Here is a 17,871-nt window from a genome sequence, read left to right as displayed (position 1 = left end):
TAAAGGAAAAAATACCATTGCCTTTTAAAATCATTTTGTAAATTTAGATGAGTTATTCCAGATGAATTAACCCCTCTTAGCCATTTTGCAGCCTACCAGTGAAAATATCAAATATTAATCAAAAAATACAAAACAAATATAAATTTATTGAGTATTGCATTTTGATGATTTAGGTATCAAAATCATCAAATATATAATGAGAGATTATACAGAATAAGAATACACATGTTTTCTATGAGACCGTCTCATAGAGGAAATGCTTCTTAAGTAGGACAATTTTATTTTCAGTTATAAAAGTGAATCAGCTAAAAAATTATGAATCATCTATGATGTGTAAGACTCTAGATATAGTTGGAAACAGAGATGAGTGTACCACTAAAAAATCTCCTATCATAGGTGAATAAGAGGTGTACTTGTAAAGATAATTAACCCAACAGTGTAGGGTAAGAGACAAATGCGTGACGCAGAGGACAAATGCTAAAGAAGTCCAAAGAGAGAGATCATTGTGGGTTGTATATTATTTGTGTCCTACTTTATTTTGGATAAAGGAAGAGTCTTGACTATAGCAGATTAAGGAAAAAGTAAGGAGAGTTTAATTTAAAAAAAAAAAAAGACCGGGCATGGTGGATCATGCCTGTAATCTCAGCACTTTGGGAGGCAAAGGCAGGAGGATTGCTTGAAGACAGGAGTTCAAGACCAGCCTGGGCAACATGGCTAAACCCCATCTCTACAAGAAAAAAAAAAAAAAAAAGCCAGACATGGTGGTGCACTCCTGTAGTTCCAGCTACTTGGGAGGCTAAGGTGGGAGGATCACTTGAACCCAGGAAGTAGAGGCTGCAGTGAGCCATAATCGCACCACTGAACTCCAGCCTGGCTTACAGAGTGAGACTCTGGTTGTTTTGTTTTGTTTTAAGAAAAAAGATAAAAAAGATAAACCTGTGGTTGTTTTAGGGCCTTAAAGGATGCAGGGAAGGACAGGTAAGGGATAAGGTGTTCAGACAGTAAGAATGGCATGGCTCCAGCATGGAGATTCATACGGCATGGCTAGGGAAAAGTGATTAGAACAATTTGTTTCATGTAGAAAATCAGCACGAAATAAAGTTAGTAGATTTAAAGTAGATCAGTAGAAATAAAGTTAGGACTCTCTGAATGTTAGGCTAAGCTCTAAAATGTAAATTTATGGTCCGATGAATTGCTCAGGATTTTTTTTTTTGCATGTATATAATAAGGTGAAATAGGATTTTATGACGATTAATCAGTGGTAGTGGGTATGAGAGTATGGACATGGGAAAGATTGGATAGGAATAAAAATTAGGGAGATACTCTAGGAGTAAGGGGAAAATGATCTGAGATGTGGGTGTGGCAATAAGAATACAATTTTTTTTCAGTTTACATTTACATGGGAATTTTTGTTGTTGTTGTTGAGACAGGGTCTCACTTTGTTGCCCAGGCTAAAGTACAGTGGCATGATCATAGCTCACTGCAACCTCGAATTCCTGGGCTTAAGTGATTCTCCTATCTCAGTCTCCTGAGTAGCTGGTACTACAGGCACATTGCCACCACACCTGACTAATTTTTTAATTTTAATTTTTGTAGAGATGGGGTCTCACTATGTTGTCCAGGCTGATTTTGAACTTTTGGCCTCAGGTGATCCTCCTGCCTTGTCTTCTCAAAGTGCTGGGATTACAGGCATGAGCCACCATGCCTGGCCCTGGAATATAAACTGGTGTAGAAGACAATTCAGAAGAATAACTGGTAGATCTTAGCAACTGAAGAATATGGGAATGAGAATGAGGAAGACAATATACTGTACCTCCATGTGTTAAAACTTATAGTGTAGAAAATAAACATCAGTTTTTGTGCAACGGTTATGAAAGTTATTGTCAGAGTATATGTAGAAGTAACTTGGTCTCAAACTGCATTTGAGTGTGTAAAGTTTCTCCACAAGAATAGATTTTATTTCCCTTTTTTTCCTTTATGCTTTTTTTGCTTTCTTAGCTGTTTTGGTTCTGGGATTTATATATGAATCAGAAAGTTTGTGTTAGGTATACAGCAACACGACTAATTAGTATTCTTTTATATTGCTGAGACAAATTTTGGAACACTAGCTTACGAGAGAGGCCTGCATATGAATAAAGACAAGTAACTTGTTATGCAGCAGAAAAGTCAGAAATGTGAAAAACACAATACAGAGAAGAGATTTTATAAAATTTATAATGTTATGATCCTTTGAATCACTTTGCACAGTGGCATAAGGATTGAAAACAGATTGGATGTGTAGAGTGTTTAGTTATGTCTATACATTTATATCATAAAATCTCAAAGGAGCTAAAAATGGGAAATAGCACAGATCATTAATAGAAGAATAGAAACAATGTTCTATTCATACAATGTAATACTAATCAGCAATATTCAAGCAATAACATGGATAAGTAGCAAATACATTGGGTTGAGTCAAAGGAGCCTTATACAAAGAGTATGTACTATATGATTCTGTTTATTTGAAGTTCTAGGACAGACAAACTAATTGGTGGGAGAAAAAATAAAAAACCATCCTTCCCTCTGAGGCTGGGGGTCAGGAATTAACTGGGAAGGGGCATGAGGGAACTTTCTGAGGGTGATGATATTATATTACTATGCCTTGAGAGAAGTTTGGGTCACATGGTATATGCATTTCTCAGAACTCATTAAATGGCATGCTTAAGATTTGTCCATTTCATTCTATGTAAATTTTATCTAGAAATGTAAATAAATATCTTGGTTAGTAGTAAGAGTGCTAAAATGTTTAGGGCTAAGTTCTGATGTCTACAAATTACTCTGAAATGTATCCAAAATAAGATGAATTGATAAATCATGGATAATTACATACATATGTAATGAAGCTAATATGGTAAAATATTGTTGAACCTAAGTGGTGCTGTATGGGTGTTCACTGTACAATTCTTTCAATTTTTCTGCACATTTGAAAACATAAAATGTTGGGGAAAATTTAAGGAACTTTGAATGCATATTAAACTCTTAGATGACTGTTTTACCGATACGGGAATCAGTAAAATACAGTGATTAAGAGGCTGGGGTCCTGAATCAGAGCTTTGAGTTTAAATTCTATTAGTTGGATCTTTTATTTGTTTTGTGAACATTGACAAATTGTAGGTTTTGCTCTCCTATAAAATGTGAATAATATCTACATCATAGAGTTTTATGAAGATTAAATGGGTTAAATTATATAACATTTATCAAGATGTTTGGTATAGAATTAGCTTTCAATGAGAGTTACTTTAAAGAAGTCAAAGGAGCATACAAAAAACACTGTAGTTAAAACCATAGTTTTGTTGTCCTATAAGAACCAATTCTAATAAGTAAAAATATCTTCTAGCAAATACTGAATGTATTTTCCTATACTCTCCAAAGGATAGAAAAGATGAAACTTAATTATTTTTAAATATTTAAACATTTTATTTCATTCAAATAAAAATATAAGCTCTAGAAAAAAATTGTTTTCATTATATGTTTCATAACTTCAGAGTAATTCTAATTCAGCACATTTGTAGTGTACCATTGCCAAGATCTTGAGGTAGGAAGCAGGAAAACAAAATGAACTGAGACAGGGTTCCTACTCACGAGGAGTTCACAGTCTACAGCTTAATGTTTCACTAAGCAAATAGGCTGAAATGTGCTTTTAGATGTTTACTTTAAATTATAAATAAGTAGAATCCAGATAGGGGATAGATAAAAGTCTCTATAATAGAACAAATAGAACTTTCTGTGGTGGTGAAAATATTCTGTGTCTGTGCTGTCCAGTATGGTAACCACTAGTCACATGTAGCTATTGAGAACTTGAAATGTGGCTAGTGCAACTGAGAAACTACACTTTTCATTTTATTTAATTTTAATTTAGCCACATGTGGCCAGTGGCTACCAGATTGGAGAGTGCATCTCTAGAGTGCGTTTTTCAAACTACCTGAGGAAAAAGGCCACTTATTTTAAATTTCTGATCTGTTATGAACTAATATTTTTATAGAATGCCATACAAATTACAAAAATGCAAAAAAGTTATGCAAAATACCTCCTCGGTTTTTTAATAGATTCATCAAACAAAATTACTGTGGTAAAATTTCTATAAAGATTTCTAAATGCTCCCAACTTGGGTATTGATGCCCTATATCAATGACAAACAGTTTTTAGTATGGCAGTGGTCATAGTCTACACTGTCTGCTAGGTAGAGGTCTCTTGCCCAATGTACCTAAGAATAAATAATTTCCTAAATCCAACCCTTTACTGGTACAGGTAATTTTATTTTTTTACAGGTTTAAAAACAATTCGATAATGCAGTTGCTGATGTAACAGTTAACACTCTGTGTAGCACGTCTTGTCTAGGAGAGCTGTACCTTGACAGTGCAATGTGGACAGCTTCAAGGTGGACTGAGAAGGCTTATTTGATCCAGTGAAGCCATTTTTGCAGTTGGAGGTATAAGCTGAAAAATCCTTCCTTCGATAAAGTTCAGCCCGATGTTTACAGCATCCAAATTTGCTCAGCAACAGAAAGAAATCTCTTTGGAATGTCTTAGTGAATATTGCATACAGAAATGGATTGGCACAAGAATTGATGGGATAAAAAAGAACCAGTAAAACTTTAGAGTTGGTTACTGTGATAAGAGGCGCTTTGAAGGCAGCTGAGATGGCAAAAAAAGAGATAGGTGCCATGCAGGTGAAATCGGTGAAGATGAGGATTGCCATTTTCTTAGCAATCTTTGTATCTTTGTTGGTAGCCATTAATTCTGGGTTTTGAACTGCAAAATAAATTTTAATGTAGCAAGCACAAATTATGATGAAGGCCACCACATTGAGAATCAGGATGGTTAATATATAGACTTGTGAGAGAGTGGTTTCCACATCCATGGGGAAACATATACTGACCTTCATGTAATTGCTGACACCCACAAGGGGCAACATAGCTATTAGAGAAGAAAAGAGCCATCCTCCAAGCATAATCAGAATGGCATGTCTTAATCGCAGCTTTTGGTCCAGGTGAATAGCATAAGTGATGGTGTGCCATCTTTCTAGAGTGATGACGGTGAGGGTGTAGACAGAAAGTTCACTTGCGAATACAGTGAAAAAGCCAGCAGTGCTGCACCCACTCCCTGTCTGCCAGTCTATGGCATGGTTATAGTACTGGCCCTTGGTTTGGGAATCAACTGAGGCTATGAGCAGCAGATAGAGTCCCATGCAAAAGTCTGCAAAGGAGAGATTGCACATGAGAAAACGAGGCACTGTAAGTTTGTAACGACTTGTCAGGAGAACAAAAAGAACAGTCATGTTTCCCATGATGGCTAGAATATTAATCAGCCAAATCAGGACCCTAAGGAAGTCATAGCCCATAATATCTTCACAGGGATTAAAAGCATCTGGTTCAGGAGCACATCGGGGTGTCTTGGGTAAGCAGAAACCATATTCATAGTCCCAGCCACTCAGTTCACTCTCAGCAAGCATGGCAGAATAACTGTAAGAAGAATTATTGGCTTGATGTAAGAGGTTTTCTCTGAGTATTAAAAAAATTCAAGAATTAGGTTTCTTTAAAGCCAAAGAAACAAAAGCAAACAAATCCATAATACCCTCAGCCTTACGTTTGTTAAATTATTTGAGAACTCTGATTTGATGTAGGAGTTCCTTAAGAAGGGAATGAAAAGCCATTAGACTATATATACACATATCTACACACATATATGTATATTTACACATATATACATACATATATACACATATGTGTGTATATATACATATACATATGTGTGCATATATACACATATACACATATACACATGTGTGTATATACATATATATGTATATACATGCATATAAACATATGTGTATATATGTAAATATGTTGTGTATATATACACACATATATGTGTGTATATATACATATATATATAAAACATTTATGCAAAAAGTTAATGAAGCTGTTTACAAAGGATGATTTTCTTTTGAAAACAAGTTTAGAAAGACAATGTATGCTTGGTAAATCTAAAATAATCCTTTCTTGTCATTTTCTTAGCTATTTATCTCTCATTTAGTTGCCAACCAAACTGCTACCAAGCTGTTTGTATGTAGTAGAACACAAATGGAAGGCTCATGTTATTGAAAGTCATTTGCTACTGCTGGACTTGTTTGCATTTAAGTCCCTGGCTAATCAAATAGTCCAATTGAGAAATAGAAACCAAGGATAGGTTATTAGAAATTTAAGAGCAGAGGAAGAATATAGTTGTGAACAAGAGGAAGAGATGGTGGAAACATTGCTCGTTAGGGGCGTGAGTCAAAGACAGAGGGAGGCTTAAGAGGTACTTGGTCCCTAGTGAAAGAACAGTCCTTCCTTTGCCACTCCTTTCCAACCCCACTGATACTTCCTGAGTTTAGGGTTTTTTCTGCTCGCTCTGTCTTTTTTTTTTTTTTTTTGAGACGGAGTCTGGGTCTGTCACCAGGCTGGAGTGCAGTGGCACAATCTTGGCTCACTGCAACCTCTGCCTCCCAGGTTCAAATGATTCCCCTGCCTCAGCCCCCTGAGTAGCTGGGACTACACGCACACACCACCACCCCCAGCTAATTTTTTGCATTTTTAGTATAAACGAGGTTTCACCATATTGGCCAGGATGGCCTCCATCTCCTGACCTTGTGATCCACCTGCCTCGGCATTACAGGCATGAGCCACTGTGCCCGGCCTGGGTTTTTGTCCTCTCTTATGGAGCAATTAGTTTTCTTCCTGATATCCTTTCTCCAATTTTAGCCCTCTCCCTAGTCCATTCTGTATGTTCCTTCTAGAACGGCCTTTCCCAAATACAAAGTTACTAATTTCACTTGCTGAACTCAAACCTGCCCCAGGCTCTCATTGGCTATGAGATAAAATCCAAACTCATTGTGATGACTTCCAAGGCCCTCCTTGGTCTGGGTTCTGCCTATCTCTCCAACCTCATCTCTAAGAAGCAGTAGTGCTGCAGAATTCAGAGAATGGGCTCTGGAGCGAGACTTCCAGGACCCAGTTCTAGCACGGCTCTTACAGGCTGTGTAATCCCAGGAGAGTTAATTAATATCTGTGTGCCTCAAGTTCTTTATTTGCCAAGTAGGGATAATAATCATACCTTCTATGTTACAGTTGTGCTAAGAATTGAATGCATTCATACATGAAGAATGTTTAGAATAATTCTTGAAGCAATCAATATTAGGGATTCTTAAAATTAGCTCTTGCAGATCCCTTGGGCAACCTTCTCTTTGGTCACATAAAATGACTTGTAGCTCTCTGAATAAGTTCTACTGTTTCACTCCTCTGTCTTTGTACATACTTCTGCCTAGAATTTTCTTCCTTTCCTCATCTCTCTGGTGAATTCCTCCTCATCTGTAAAGATAAGCTCTTCTATGAAGGCTTTCTTGATTATACTCCCCAAGTATTATTTATCCTCCTGCCAGAGCTTAACTTAGTACAATTGCAATTATCAAAACATATTGCAATTAAGTGATGATGCATGTCTATCTTCTTTAATTGTCTATTCACTTCTTGAAAACAGAGGACTAGGTTTTACTCATTTCTGAAATCCCAGTGTCTAGCACAGTTTTGGCTCAGAGTGTTCATTCAGTAAATGTTTGTAGAGTGAATAATTCTAAACCAGGATGATTCTAGCTCTGAAAGGAATTGAGAGGATACAGGGACAGTGAGCACACAGCATGATGCAGGTAGGCTCAACAAACATTTTTGTTTTTACCCATCTTCTGCTAATACAATCTTAGGAACTGGAGAAATGGGCATATTTTTTCTGTCAAGGCCATTACATATATGTATTTATAATACATTTTTGTATAATACATGAGGAACCTTATGGTTCTAACACACTAAAAGGATATTTTTCTCTACTTTCGAAAGCTAACTTCTCATGTTTTGTATTTTAAGTGCATACCTAGTTCAGTGAGTGGAGGAAATAATAAATTGGAAGAATACAATACTGAAGGGAAAGAACACAGATTTTAAAAAAGAAAAAAATCTGTGACCTGGGACTCTGAAAATATGTTCGAGTATTGTGGAGCCCAATTTGGAACTAGAGAAGGGCTGCTGTTATGTACAGAAGACCGCATAGGAACCTCCCGTGTTTTATTATTAAATATTGTTATAACTAGCACATTTGTTTGTCCTCTTCTCATAGACGTAAATATAATTACCATTTTTTAATCTTTAAAGGGAGAAGATGGTTAAAAGAACTATTAAAGAAAATAGATCATTAATTTCTTAGCATTAGAAAGGTTTTAAGGCCAGGCGCGGTGGCTCATGCGTGTAATCCCAGCACTTTGGGAGGCTGAGGCAGGCAGATCACCTGAGGTCAGGAGTTTGGACCAGTCTGGCCAACATGGCAAAACCCTGTCTCTACTAAAAATACAAAAATTAGCTGGGCATGGTGGCATGCACCTGTAATCCCACCTGCTTGGGAGATTGAGGTAGGAGAATCGCTTGAACCCAGGAAGCAGAGGTTGCAGTGAGCTGAGATTGTGCCACTACACTTGAGCCTGGGTGACAGACCGAAATTCTGTCTCAAAAAAAAAGGTTTTTAAAGACCATCTCATTGAATCATTTCATTTTATTGGTAAGGAAACCAAGATTAAAGGAGGACTTGTCCAAGGTCTCTCAGGGATAGTGACAGTAGCAGCATGAGGTCTTCATAACCACAGTTCAGAGACCTTTCCCCTAACTTCACTCTCATTGTTTTTCAAAGTGTGGTCCTTGAACCAGCTCCATCAGAATCACCAGGGTGTTTGTTAAAATTCAGACTCCTGGCTTTCCAAACCCTGAATAAAAAATCTCTAGAGGCAGAGCCCAGGAATTTGCATTTTAAGTAAGCTCTCTGGATGATTCATAGAAAATAATAGCCTTTGTTAAATTAGGTGAAAACGTTCCAACTGTTCCTGATTTCCTTTACTCCTTTCCCCTTTTCAAAACTACTTCAGTTCTTAGAAGCACTATTGTAAAACTTCTAAAAATTCTGCCATGATTTCTGATTAAATTTATATCAATAAGAGGTCAAACATGTTTTCTCACTTCCTCTCGCTGTCTGGTCCTTTGTCCTTTCTTTTTTTTGCCCTACTGGGCATATGTCTAGCAATTTTTCTCCCTGGTGATTTGTCTTCAGACTAAATGCCCACCTGCCGTTACTTACGTTTGTGTCCTGGGATGGCTCCTGAGGGCAGCATCATGCTTATTGACAAAGCCCAGCACGGAGCTGTCTTTAGTATTGGAGGCTATACAGGGAGTATGAATGGACTCACATGGGCTTCGTAATATTGAATCAGAGGAAGGAGAGCTGTAGTACGCCTGCTCCAGTCACAAGAAAGAAAGGAGAAAAGATGGGAATTTTAGGAGGACAATGGGGCCAGCCATAGAGGTAAGGATGCATTATCTTGGGGAGAATAGGTAAGGCTTAGCGGCTGGCTGCAGAATTTCTAAACTCTAGGCACTGAGGAATGGCTATCTGGTGGGAGGTAGGAGGTAGGAGATTTAGCATAAAATGCTTTCACAAGGAGAATGCTCTTTGTACTTAGATTTTATGTTAATTTCGGTTAGTTTTGAAGATGCTAGAGATTAGGGACTTGTCTTAAAGCAGTGATAGCATAGCAAACTTAAGGTTGTTTGTGCTCATTTGGGAAGGTTTACGGTGAGGACTGGTGAGGATTATATGGAGGATGGTTTGAAGTCTTCCTTCCCCTCAAACCACTCCTTGGTGCTGTTATTAACTATACCCATAAATGTTTTCTTGTTGATAAGAATAAAGTCATGTGGTTGCAAAAGAGTTACATAGAAGGTTACTGATAGAATACTGAGTAAGATGATGGGAAGGGAGAAGAAAAGGCCACTGGAGGATATGGGTGCCAGACCTACTGCGAGAAAAGGAAAAGAAGGAGACAGTAATACTTATTTACCCTTGGTGTTGTCACATTGCTTAGCAACTTCCTTCATTCTCATGGTTCTGAAAGCCAAATGGTATTTCTGCTGTTCCTTACAGATGAGGAGAAAGGTCTCAAAAAGGATAAATTTTGCCAGTGATACTCAGTGTTACAGGAAGGTTACTTCCAAGGATTCATATCCTTGGAATGGAACCCCAAAGTCCAGGGTCATTCTACCACATCACCCTGAAGCATTTGTCTAACTTGGAGACTGATAGGAAAAGAAAAGAGAAAATTTCAGAAAGAGATTGGCAAAGTATCTCAGAGGGACCTCTAGTTTTGTAGTCTGGAGGACTCATGGGGGCATAATAAAATCTAAATCTTAGTAAATGTGCCATAGGGACACTGGGATTATCTTCTGAGGCATGCTGTTTTACAGTTGAAGATAAGTGAAATGCCAAGGCAGCCAGCATTTATAGCAGAAAAGTGTTAAAAGTTAGTCAGTAAAACAGCAATGTAGCTTCCATCCAGTGTATGTTAGCGATACCATGAAGACTAATTTTAAGCCCAGGAGCATAGTTGTTGAGGTAGCCTAAGTCTCCTTTAAGGGAAGTGGCTACTTTTAAGCTACGTTCGCAATTAGTTAATCTTTGTGGAATGTTGACCATGTGACTAGGGGAAATTCTTACAAATGAAGCTATCAGTTATATCAGCCTTTGGTGACATCAAAATACCTGCATAGTTTTAATTTTTGAGGAGGCTTTAATATAATTTTAGAATAAATATTGAGGAACATTTTAAAATAGTTTTTTAAACAGTTGAAAGAGATGCTTGATCAACTTGATGTCAATTGCAAAGAAAAAATTCCCATTTTAAAACTATTTAAAGATGCTTTGCAACCGCTCCCCAACCAAGACTGTATCAAAAGAAAAAATTGATGCTGATAATAAGGTACACACAGAACAAGATATGACTTCTGAGTTTCCTTGCATGCAAATACTTACAATGTTTTATTATTCAGTTTCCTTACTGTGCTTTCACATTGTTTGGAAAAGTTTTCAGAAATGGAAAGTGAAAAATTCTGTCTGAAAGAGAAGAGGTTAAAAAAAGCATTTGAGCTTTTGGTCTTCAAGCTAAACCTGATTGTGCATCTATTTATGCTTTGTTCATGCAAATTCTTTACCTATTACACCAGCATCTTGTTCTGCACCATTGTCCTAACTGAAATGCTTCCTGAGGAGACAGTAAAGGCTTCTGAATTGTCATTAGAGTGCTTCCAGCTTAGATAAAATGCTTCTGAATACTAAGCATTTTGTGTGGGCACTAGAGATGAAAAAACTTAAATTTGTCATATTGAATCAAGGATTTTTCAATGATTATAAAAGCTACTTTTATGGTATATTAAGGTTTGCTCCTTACCACTCTCCTTTCCACATTGGCCTTAACAAATAATCATTCTGTGTTCATGGTTTTGAATTATAACTGGGCACCTTTTTTTTGTAAGGACTTGAAGATGCCGGACCTGACATCATGATGTGAATTTCAGGTTATTTTTTCTTATGTGCAGAAACATATGTGGGTGCTCCCTACTCCTCCATCTTTCCCTCTAAGAAGTTTAGCCTATGGAAATTGGAGAAATACCAATAAAATGAGGCCTGTTCTTACCTGAGGGAGCACTTACCTAGGGATGGAATTTAAGGGAGATACAAATGAGTAAAGAAACAGGATATAAGCATTCCCTTTTCTTCCACAGCCTTGCCAGCATCTGTTGTTTTTCTCATTGTGGTTTTGATTTGCATTTCTCTGATGATTAGTGATGATGAGCATTTTTTCTTTAGAAGACATACAAGCAGCCAACAAACATATGAAAAAATGCTGTTCTATTCATGCCCTTTGCCCACTTTTTAATGGGGTTATTTATTTTTGTGCTTGTTGATTTGTTTAAGTTTGTTATAGATTCTGGATATTAGACCTTTGTCAAATGCATAGTTTGTGAGTATTGTTTCCCATCCTGTAGGTTGTCTGTTTACTCTGTTGATAGTTTCTTTTGCTGTGCAGAAGCTCTGTAGTTTAATTAGGTCCCACTCGTCAATTTTTGTTTTCGTTGTAATTGCTTTTGAGGACTTAGCTAAAAATTCTTTGCCAAGGCTGATGTCAAGAAGGGTATTTCCTAGGTTTTCTTCTAGGATTTTTACAGTTTGAGAAAAGGGAACGCTCATACACTGTTGATGAGAGTGTAAATTAGTTCGTCCACTGTGGAAATCAGTTTGGAGGTTTCTAAAAGAACTTAAAACAGAGCTACTGTTCAACTCAGCAATCTCATTACGCACTGTATACCCAATGAAATAGATCATTATACCAAAAAGACACATGCACTTGTATGGTCATTGCTATGCTATTCACAATAACAAAGGCATGGAATCAACCTGGGTGCCTGGATTGGATAAAGAAAATGTGGTACAGGCCGGGCGCGGTGGCTCACGCCTATAATCCCAGCACTTTGGGAGGCCGAGGCGGGCGGATCACGAGGTCAGGAGATCGAGACCATCCTGACGAACATGGTGAAACCCCATCTCTACTAAAAATACAAAAAAATTAGCCGGGCGTGGTGGTGGGCGCCTGTAGTCCCAGCTTCTAGGGAGGCTGAGGCAGGAGAATGGCGTGAACCCGGGAGGCGGCAGAGATTGCAGTGAGCAGAGATCGCACCACTGCACTCCAGCCTGGGCGACAGAGCGAGACTCCGTCTCAAAAAAAAAAAAAAAAAAAAAGAAAATGTGGTTAATATATACAATATAATTCTATGCAGCCATAAAAAATAATGTCTTTTGCAGCAACATGGATGGAGCTGGAAGCCATAATCTTAAGTGAATTAATTCAGGATTAGAAAACCAAATACTGCATGTTCTCACTTATAAGAGGGAGCTAAACACTGGGGACATATGAACAGAAACATGGGAACAACAGGTGCTGCAGAATACTAAAGGGGGGGCAGGGAAGGAGGGAGGCATGGGTTGAAAACTACCTATCGAGTATTATGCTCACTTCCTGGATGCAATATACTCATGTAACAAACTGGTACATGTACCCCTGTAACTAAAATAAAAGTTGAATAAAAAAATAATGGTTGTCCACAGAGGAGATCTACAGAAAAAAAACAGTGGTTTCTTCATAATTACAAATGCCCTTGATTGTCTCTTATTTCTTCTCTCCTCATATTCACTGCCCTGATGGCATCCTCATGACAGTCAATCTTTGTTTTTATAGAGAATGAAATTTGCATCTTCTCTGATGGGACAATGCATTGTTTCTACACAGTTCATGCATATTCTATGCAAGAACTATCATGCTGTTGATACATTATTACAAGGTTTATCAACTGCATTCATTAAGAATTTGGACATGATGGAAAAGGACAGGCTCAGAAGGGGCTAATTCCAAAAGGCTACTTGGTGAAGTCAGATCAAGGTTCCCTGAGGGCAGTGGGGTACAAGGCCACAACCAGAAAAGATATATGACATTTGCCTATTTTCCTTTCCATAAGTTTCAAATAGACTTATATTGTAATAGCAATTTGTAAAACATCAGAAAATTAAATTGTAACACACAGAAAGCAGGTAAAACATGAATGTACAGCTCAATGATTTCTCACAGAATGATCAGCTATGTACCCATTAGTCAGGTCAATAAATGAAAATAACCAACACCCTTACCCCTGCCAAGAAAAAAAGAAAAATGGGAAAAGAGAGCAGGCTATGAGGGCCTCAACCTTTACTGATGAGGAAGGAGAAATGAGGCAATTCAAATTGGACGCTTCTATGTATTATTCTTCTCCAATACTTATGAGACAATTCCTTGCAGGAATATTTTGTCTCTTTCACCTACTGGAATAAAAATCCCTGAACTAAAATTTTCACATGCCAGTAATTTCAGGAAGGGATGTGATTTCTTTGTCACAAAATGTGGGTATCCAGAATCAGCTTTATCATAAACCAATATCTCTATCCTTTTCCTAACTGGTCTCTCACCAGTTTTGCTCACCTCCAAACCATCCTCCTTGCTGCAAAGTGGTATTTTATAAAAGCAAATTTGAGTAATCTTGCTTAAAAGTCTTCATGGCTCCCCATCCTCTAAACAGCTGGGCCTGGCCCTCAGATCATCATGGCCCACATCTCCTTGGCTTCCTCTTCGGTTTCATCTTCCTCCATGTGTCCATGTTTCACTTTTTCTGAGAGAGTTTCATCTACTGTCTCTTGACTTTGTGTCTTCACATGAGCCATTCTATCTTCTTTGCCTGCTTTTTCTCACTCTGTCTAGACAACTCCTGCCTGTTCTTCAAGACTCAGCCTAAATCACTTCCCTCAGGAAACCTTCCATAATCCCTGCTACCATTAACAAACTCTTCCTCAGTGCTCTCAGAACACTCTGTTCTGTTCTCAGATCTGTCATAACATTTGCTGTGTTGGACTTAAATATTGGCTGTCTTGTGTGTTGCCCCCATACAGCTGTCTGTGACTTATCTTTGTACCTTCAGGCTTTCACACAGTGTTTGGAACATGGTGAGTGCTCAGTTAATGTTTTTGAAGCTCAGTTAATGCTGCATGACTCTCTGAATACAGCAAGTGTTTTTATCTTCTCAGCTATCCCAAAAGCCTCAGGTGGAGCTGAACCTCCTATATGCAAGGTACAAATAATGCATACTGGTTGATTATAAATAATTCATTTTGGTTGATTCCAAACAAAGACAGCAGCATCTGGTGTCACTCTCTTAGTGCCTTATCTGATTAACTGAATAGAGCCTATCTCCATAGGCTACAATAATAATGCTTTAGGGCAGTGTTGTCCCAACTGTAAGTTGTGTGACCCATTGGTGGGTCATGAAAGCAATAGAGTGCATCAAGACTGGCATTAAAAATAAGAAAAGCATAAAATAGAGTAAACAAGAAAATATCAGCATATTACATATTAAAAAGTTAAGTATCACTCTGCTTTATTTCTGTTACATATGTGACATGTACTGGGTTGCAATACAAAAGTATTTGTTACTATGCATCTCAGTCAAAAAAAGTCGAAAAACAATGCTCTGAGGAAAGAATGAAATTCAGCCACCGTGTCCCCAACCCTGGATGAACGGAATCAGTACGATACCGACCACTGGATGCAAACCATCCAGGAGCTCATTCCCTTTCTGTTCCCATACTAAGCTTATCTTTAGCTGTAATTCTGTTCTGAAATGGAAGATGCTTGGCTACTAGGAGAGAAATAGTTTTGAAAACCTTCTGTAGTGTTTTGTGTCCATTTTTAAATTAAGGATTAAAACATTTTTTGCCATCCTGAAGCTTCTTCCTCTGCTTAAAAAAATGATGCTCTCTGATAAGGATTAGAACAAATCCTTTGAGATGCCAGTTTTGTACTCCGTTCTGCAAATGCTAAAATGGCCTCTAATTCAGTATACCCAGAATTGACTACGAAGGTCTTCTAACTTCAGGGAGAATCAACTATTTGGCAGCAGTTTCCACAAGGAAACAGAACAGTTTGTTTTCTCCTTATCTATTTGAAAGTGACCCCACGTCTATGGAGTTGGGCGAGAAGGCAGGGAGTGAAGGAGAGTGGAGCTGTCTACTCATTGACTATTTTGAAATCTGAATTTCGGCCACAGCTTGGGTAGGCTTTACCTTTTGTTTTTTACTTACTCTTTTGTTGGCAAGTTTCTAAAAGCACAGCAGTGGCTGGGGTAAGTCAACGTGGCTTCCAGGAGATTGGCAAATTTTTCTCTCGATGGCAATTTTTTTAGAGAATAGGATGACGTGGCAATTAGCGTCTGAATGGACTCTAGGCCATAGCTCGGCAGGGCCTGCAATTTGGTGGAAGAAATATCCCTGAACAATAAAGGGGAGAAATGCTTTTTATTTATTTATTTTATACATTTTATTCAGAGAATGGAACCTCCCCTCAACAATATTATCATTATAGGCACTGAGGAATCTTCTCCATCTTGCTTTCCCCTTAATTCTCCATTTCAATTACTCTCACTAAGATCTGAATTCAAAAAAGCGATTCTGTATTTTTTCTCATGTGCGCCTCATTATTCTTTTCAAGGTTAAGTATAACTCCTTGCACCTACCATACATTTATTAGCATTTCTCTGTCTCTCCCCTCTTCCAACTCCTTTTCCCCACCCTCTCTCTCCCTCTACTTCTCTCCACTTAGCAGAAGTGAAATAACCACTTGCTTTATGCGACAGCCAGCACATGCAGTTACATCAGCTTTTGTGCTCTACCCCAGGGGAAATTATTCAGGGCTTCAGATGCTTCAGTCTTTGATTGATTAAGCCCTGCAGGAGAGGTTTTCATGAAGCATAGGCTGGTTACCTTATTAAGAGCTGCTATGTGGCATTAGCCATCATCTACCTAGGAAGCAGAATGCATGTTCTCTAACGCAAACTTGATTCATCTGTTCAAAGCAAGCAAACACAACCTTGCAAGTCAAACTGTGTGGAAAGGTCAGGCTTTGTCAACAAGGTCCTGAACTCTTTGGTTTTACTAGACTTGAGGCAATGTCCAAGAAAATTCTAAACACATTAAGTGTTAGGAGAAAAGAGTCAATGGGAATTAAACAATTCTGCTCATCTTCTAAGTGGCTGCTGCTGATGCCCCACAAAACTTTTCTAGCAGCACAGCTCCCCTCAGCAGTCATCTGCAAGACTTGGTGTTCAGCACATGGGAGGGGAGCAATAGGTGACTGATGGAAGATGAACTTGATGACATGGAATGATGATGTTGTAGGACCTCAGTGGAAAAATTAAGGCAGCAAAATTTGTCCCAGGGGCTTCAGACTTTCCTGCTTTTGTGTCCCTATTGATTCAGGTAACCAGGGTTCTCATTCTGCTTTATAAGGTTTTTTATCTCAGACATGTTAGGGATTGAGCTCTTTGAAGATCTGGTGGCTTTTTTGTTTGTCTTGTGAATGAGTAAATTTAAAATTAGATTCTTTGAAATGGTAGGGCCTCATTATAAGGGAGTGAACCTCTGATAGTGAGTTTTCAGTCTTAGTAACAGACTAGTTTGAGAAATACTTTTTGAGTAAGGGTGGAGTGGATGCTTTTAGATACGATTCAAATCCTAGGGGTATAATGAGAACAACCTCTTGGGAAGGAAGAGACCTAGGTCTGGTGCTACTGTTTTGGACATGAGAGTGTAGGGATCTGTAGTGCCCACAGTCACTTCTAAGGAGCTAACCAAGCAGCTCTTCAAGCCAATACTGTCATGCAGGGGCCTTGGGAACACAGTGGCTTGGTTGTGTTTTGCACCTGAGCCAGAGGCAGCTTTCTTTGTTTGTCTAGTGACCAAGTAGATGGACAGCTTGCTATAACAGCTCTGCCTACAGGATGTGCTAAACTGAAGAGTATTCAGTCAACCTACAAGATTTGGAGTCTGGTGTGCTTTGCATATGATACATGTAGAAAAAGACCCCTAGGATAAGGTTGCCAGAATTTGAGAGCAGAGAAAGCAGTGGGCAGGAGCCACAAGGTAGTGGAAGTCATAAGTAAACAGAAGTTATAGGGTTGAATGGAGATTAGAGGGAGTTAGGATTGATAGTGGCAGAAGTTAGGAAACAGAAAGATGTAGGAATTTTAGTGGTGGGAGTTAGGAAGTAGAGTCAGAGGTTGATAGTGGCAGGACTTATGAAGTAGACAGAGAACTGGACAGTGGCAGGAGCTAGGAAACAGATGAAGTCAGGGGTTGACAGTGGGAGCTAGGAACTAGCACAGTCAGGGCTCACAGTGGCAGGAATAGGAAGTAGACAGTCAAAAGTGGATAGCAGGAAGGAGTTAGGAAATAGAGAGTGAGGGGCTGATAGGGACAGGAGCTAGGAAATTAGACAGACTTTGTGTTTTACACTGGTGGAAATAGAAAGTAGACAGAGTCATGAGTTGATCTTGGCAGGATCTACATTATG

The 17,871-nt window shown here is 38.4% G+C and overlaps 1 protein-coding gene and 1 pseudogene across 2 annotated transcripts in view; both read right to left on the bottom strand.

Moving 5' to 3' along the window:
- The window catches only part of LOC126934259 (uncharacterized), a 1,193,286-nt pseudogene that overhangs the window by 294,605 nt on the left and 880,810 nt on the right, over positions 1 to 17,871 (bottom strand). The window lies entirely within an intron of this gene.
- LHCGR (luteinizing hormone/choriogonadotropin receptor) overlaps positions 3,433 to 17,871 on the bottom strand; it is a 63,149-nt gene continuing 48,710 nt past the window's right edge. Inside the window, exons 9-11 of the mRNA XM_050754952.1 lie at positions 15,606 to 15,791; positions 10,920 to 11,000; positions 3,433 to 5,500 (exon numbers count right to left, since the gene is read on the bottom strand). Coding sequence (XP_050610909.1) covers positions 4,348 to 5,500; positions 10,920 to 11,000; positions 15,606 to 15,791 — 1,420 coding nt within the window. The 3' untranslated portion in view covers positions 3,433 to 4,347. The remainder of the gene's footprint in view (positions 5,501 to 10,919; positions 11,001 to 15,605; positions 15,792 to 17,871) is intronic.

Source organism: Macaca thibetana, chromosome 13, assembly GCF_024542745.1.
Source record: "Macaca thibetana thibetana isolate TM-01 chromosome 13, ASM2454274v1, whole genome shotgun sequence".
Taxonomy (NCBI): Eukaryota; Metazoa; Chordata; class Mammalia; order Primates; family Cercopithecidae; genus Macaca; species Macaca thibetana.
Note: the sequence above shows the minus strand (reverse complement) of the source record. Positions and strands in the feature narration are given on the sequence as shown.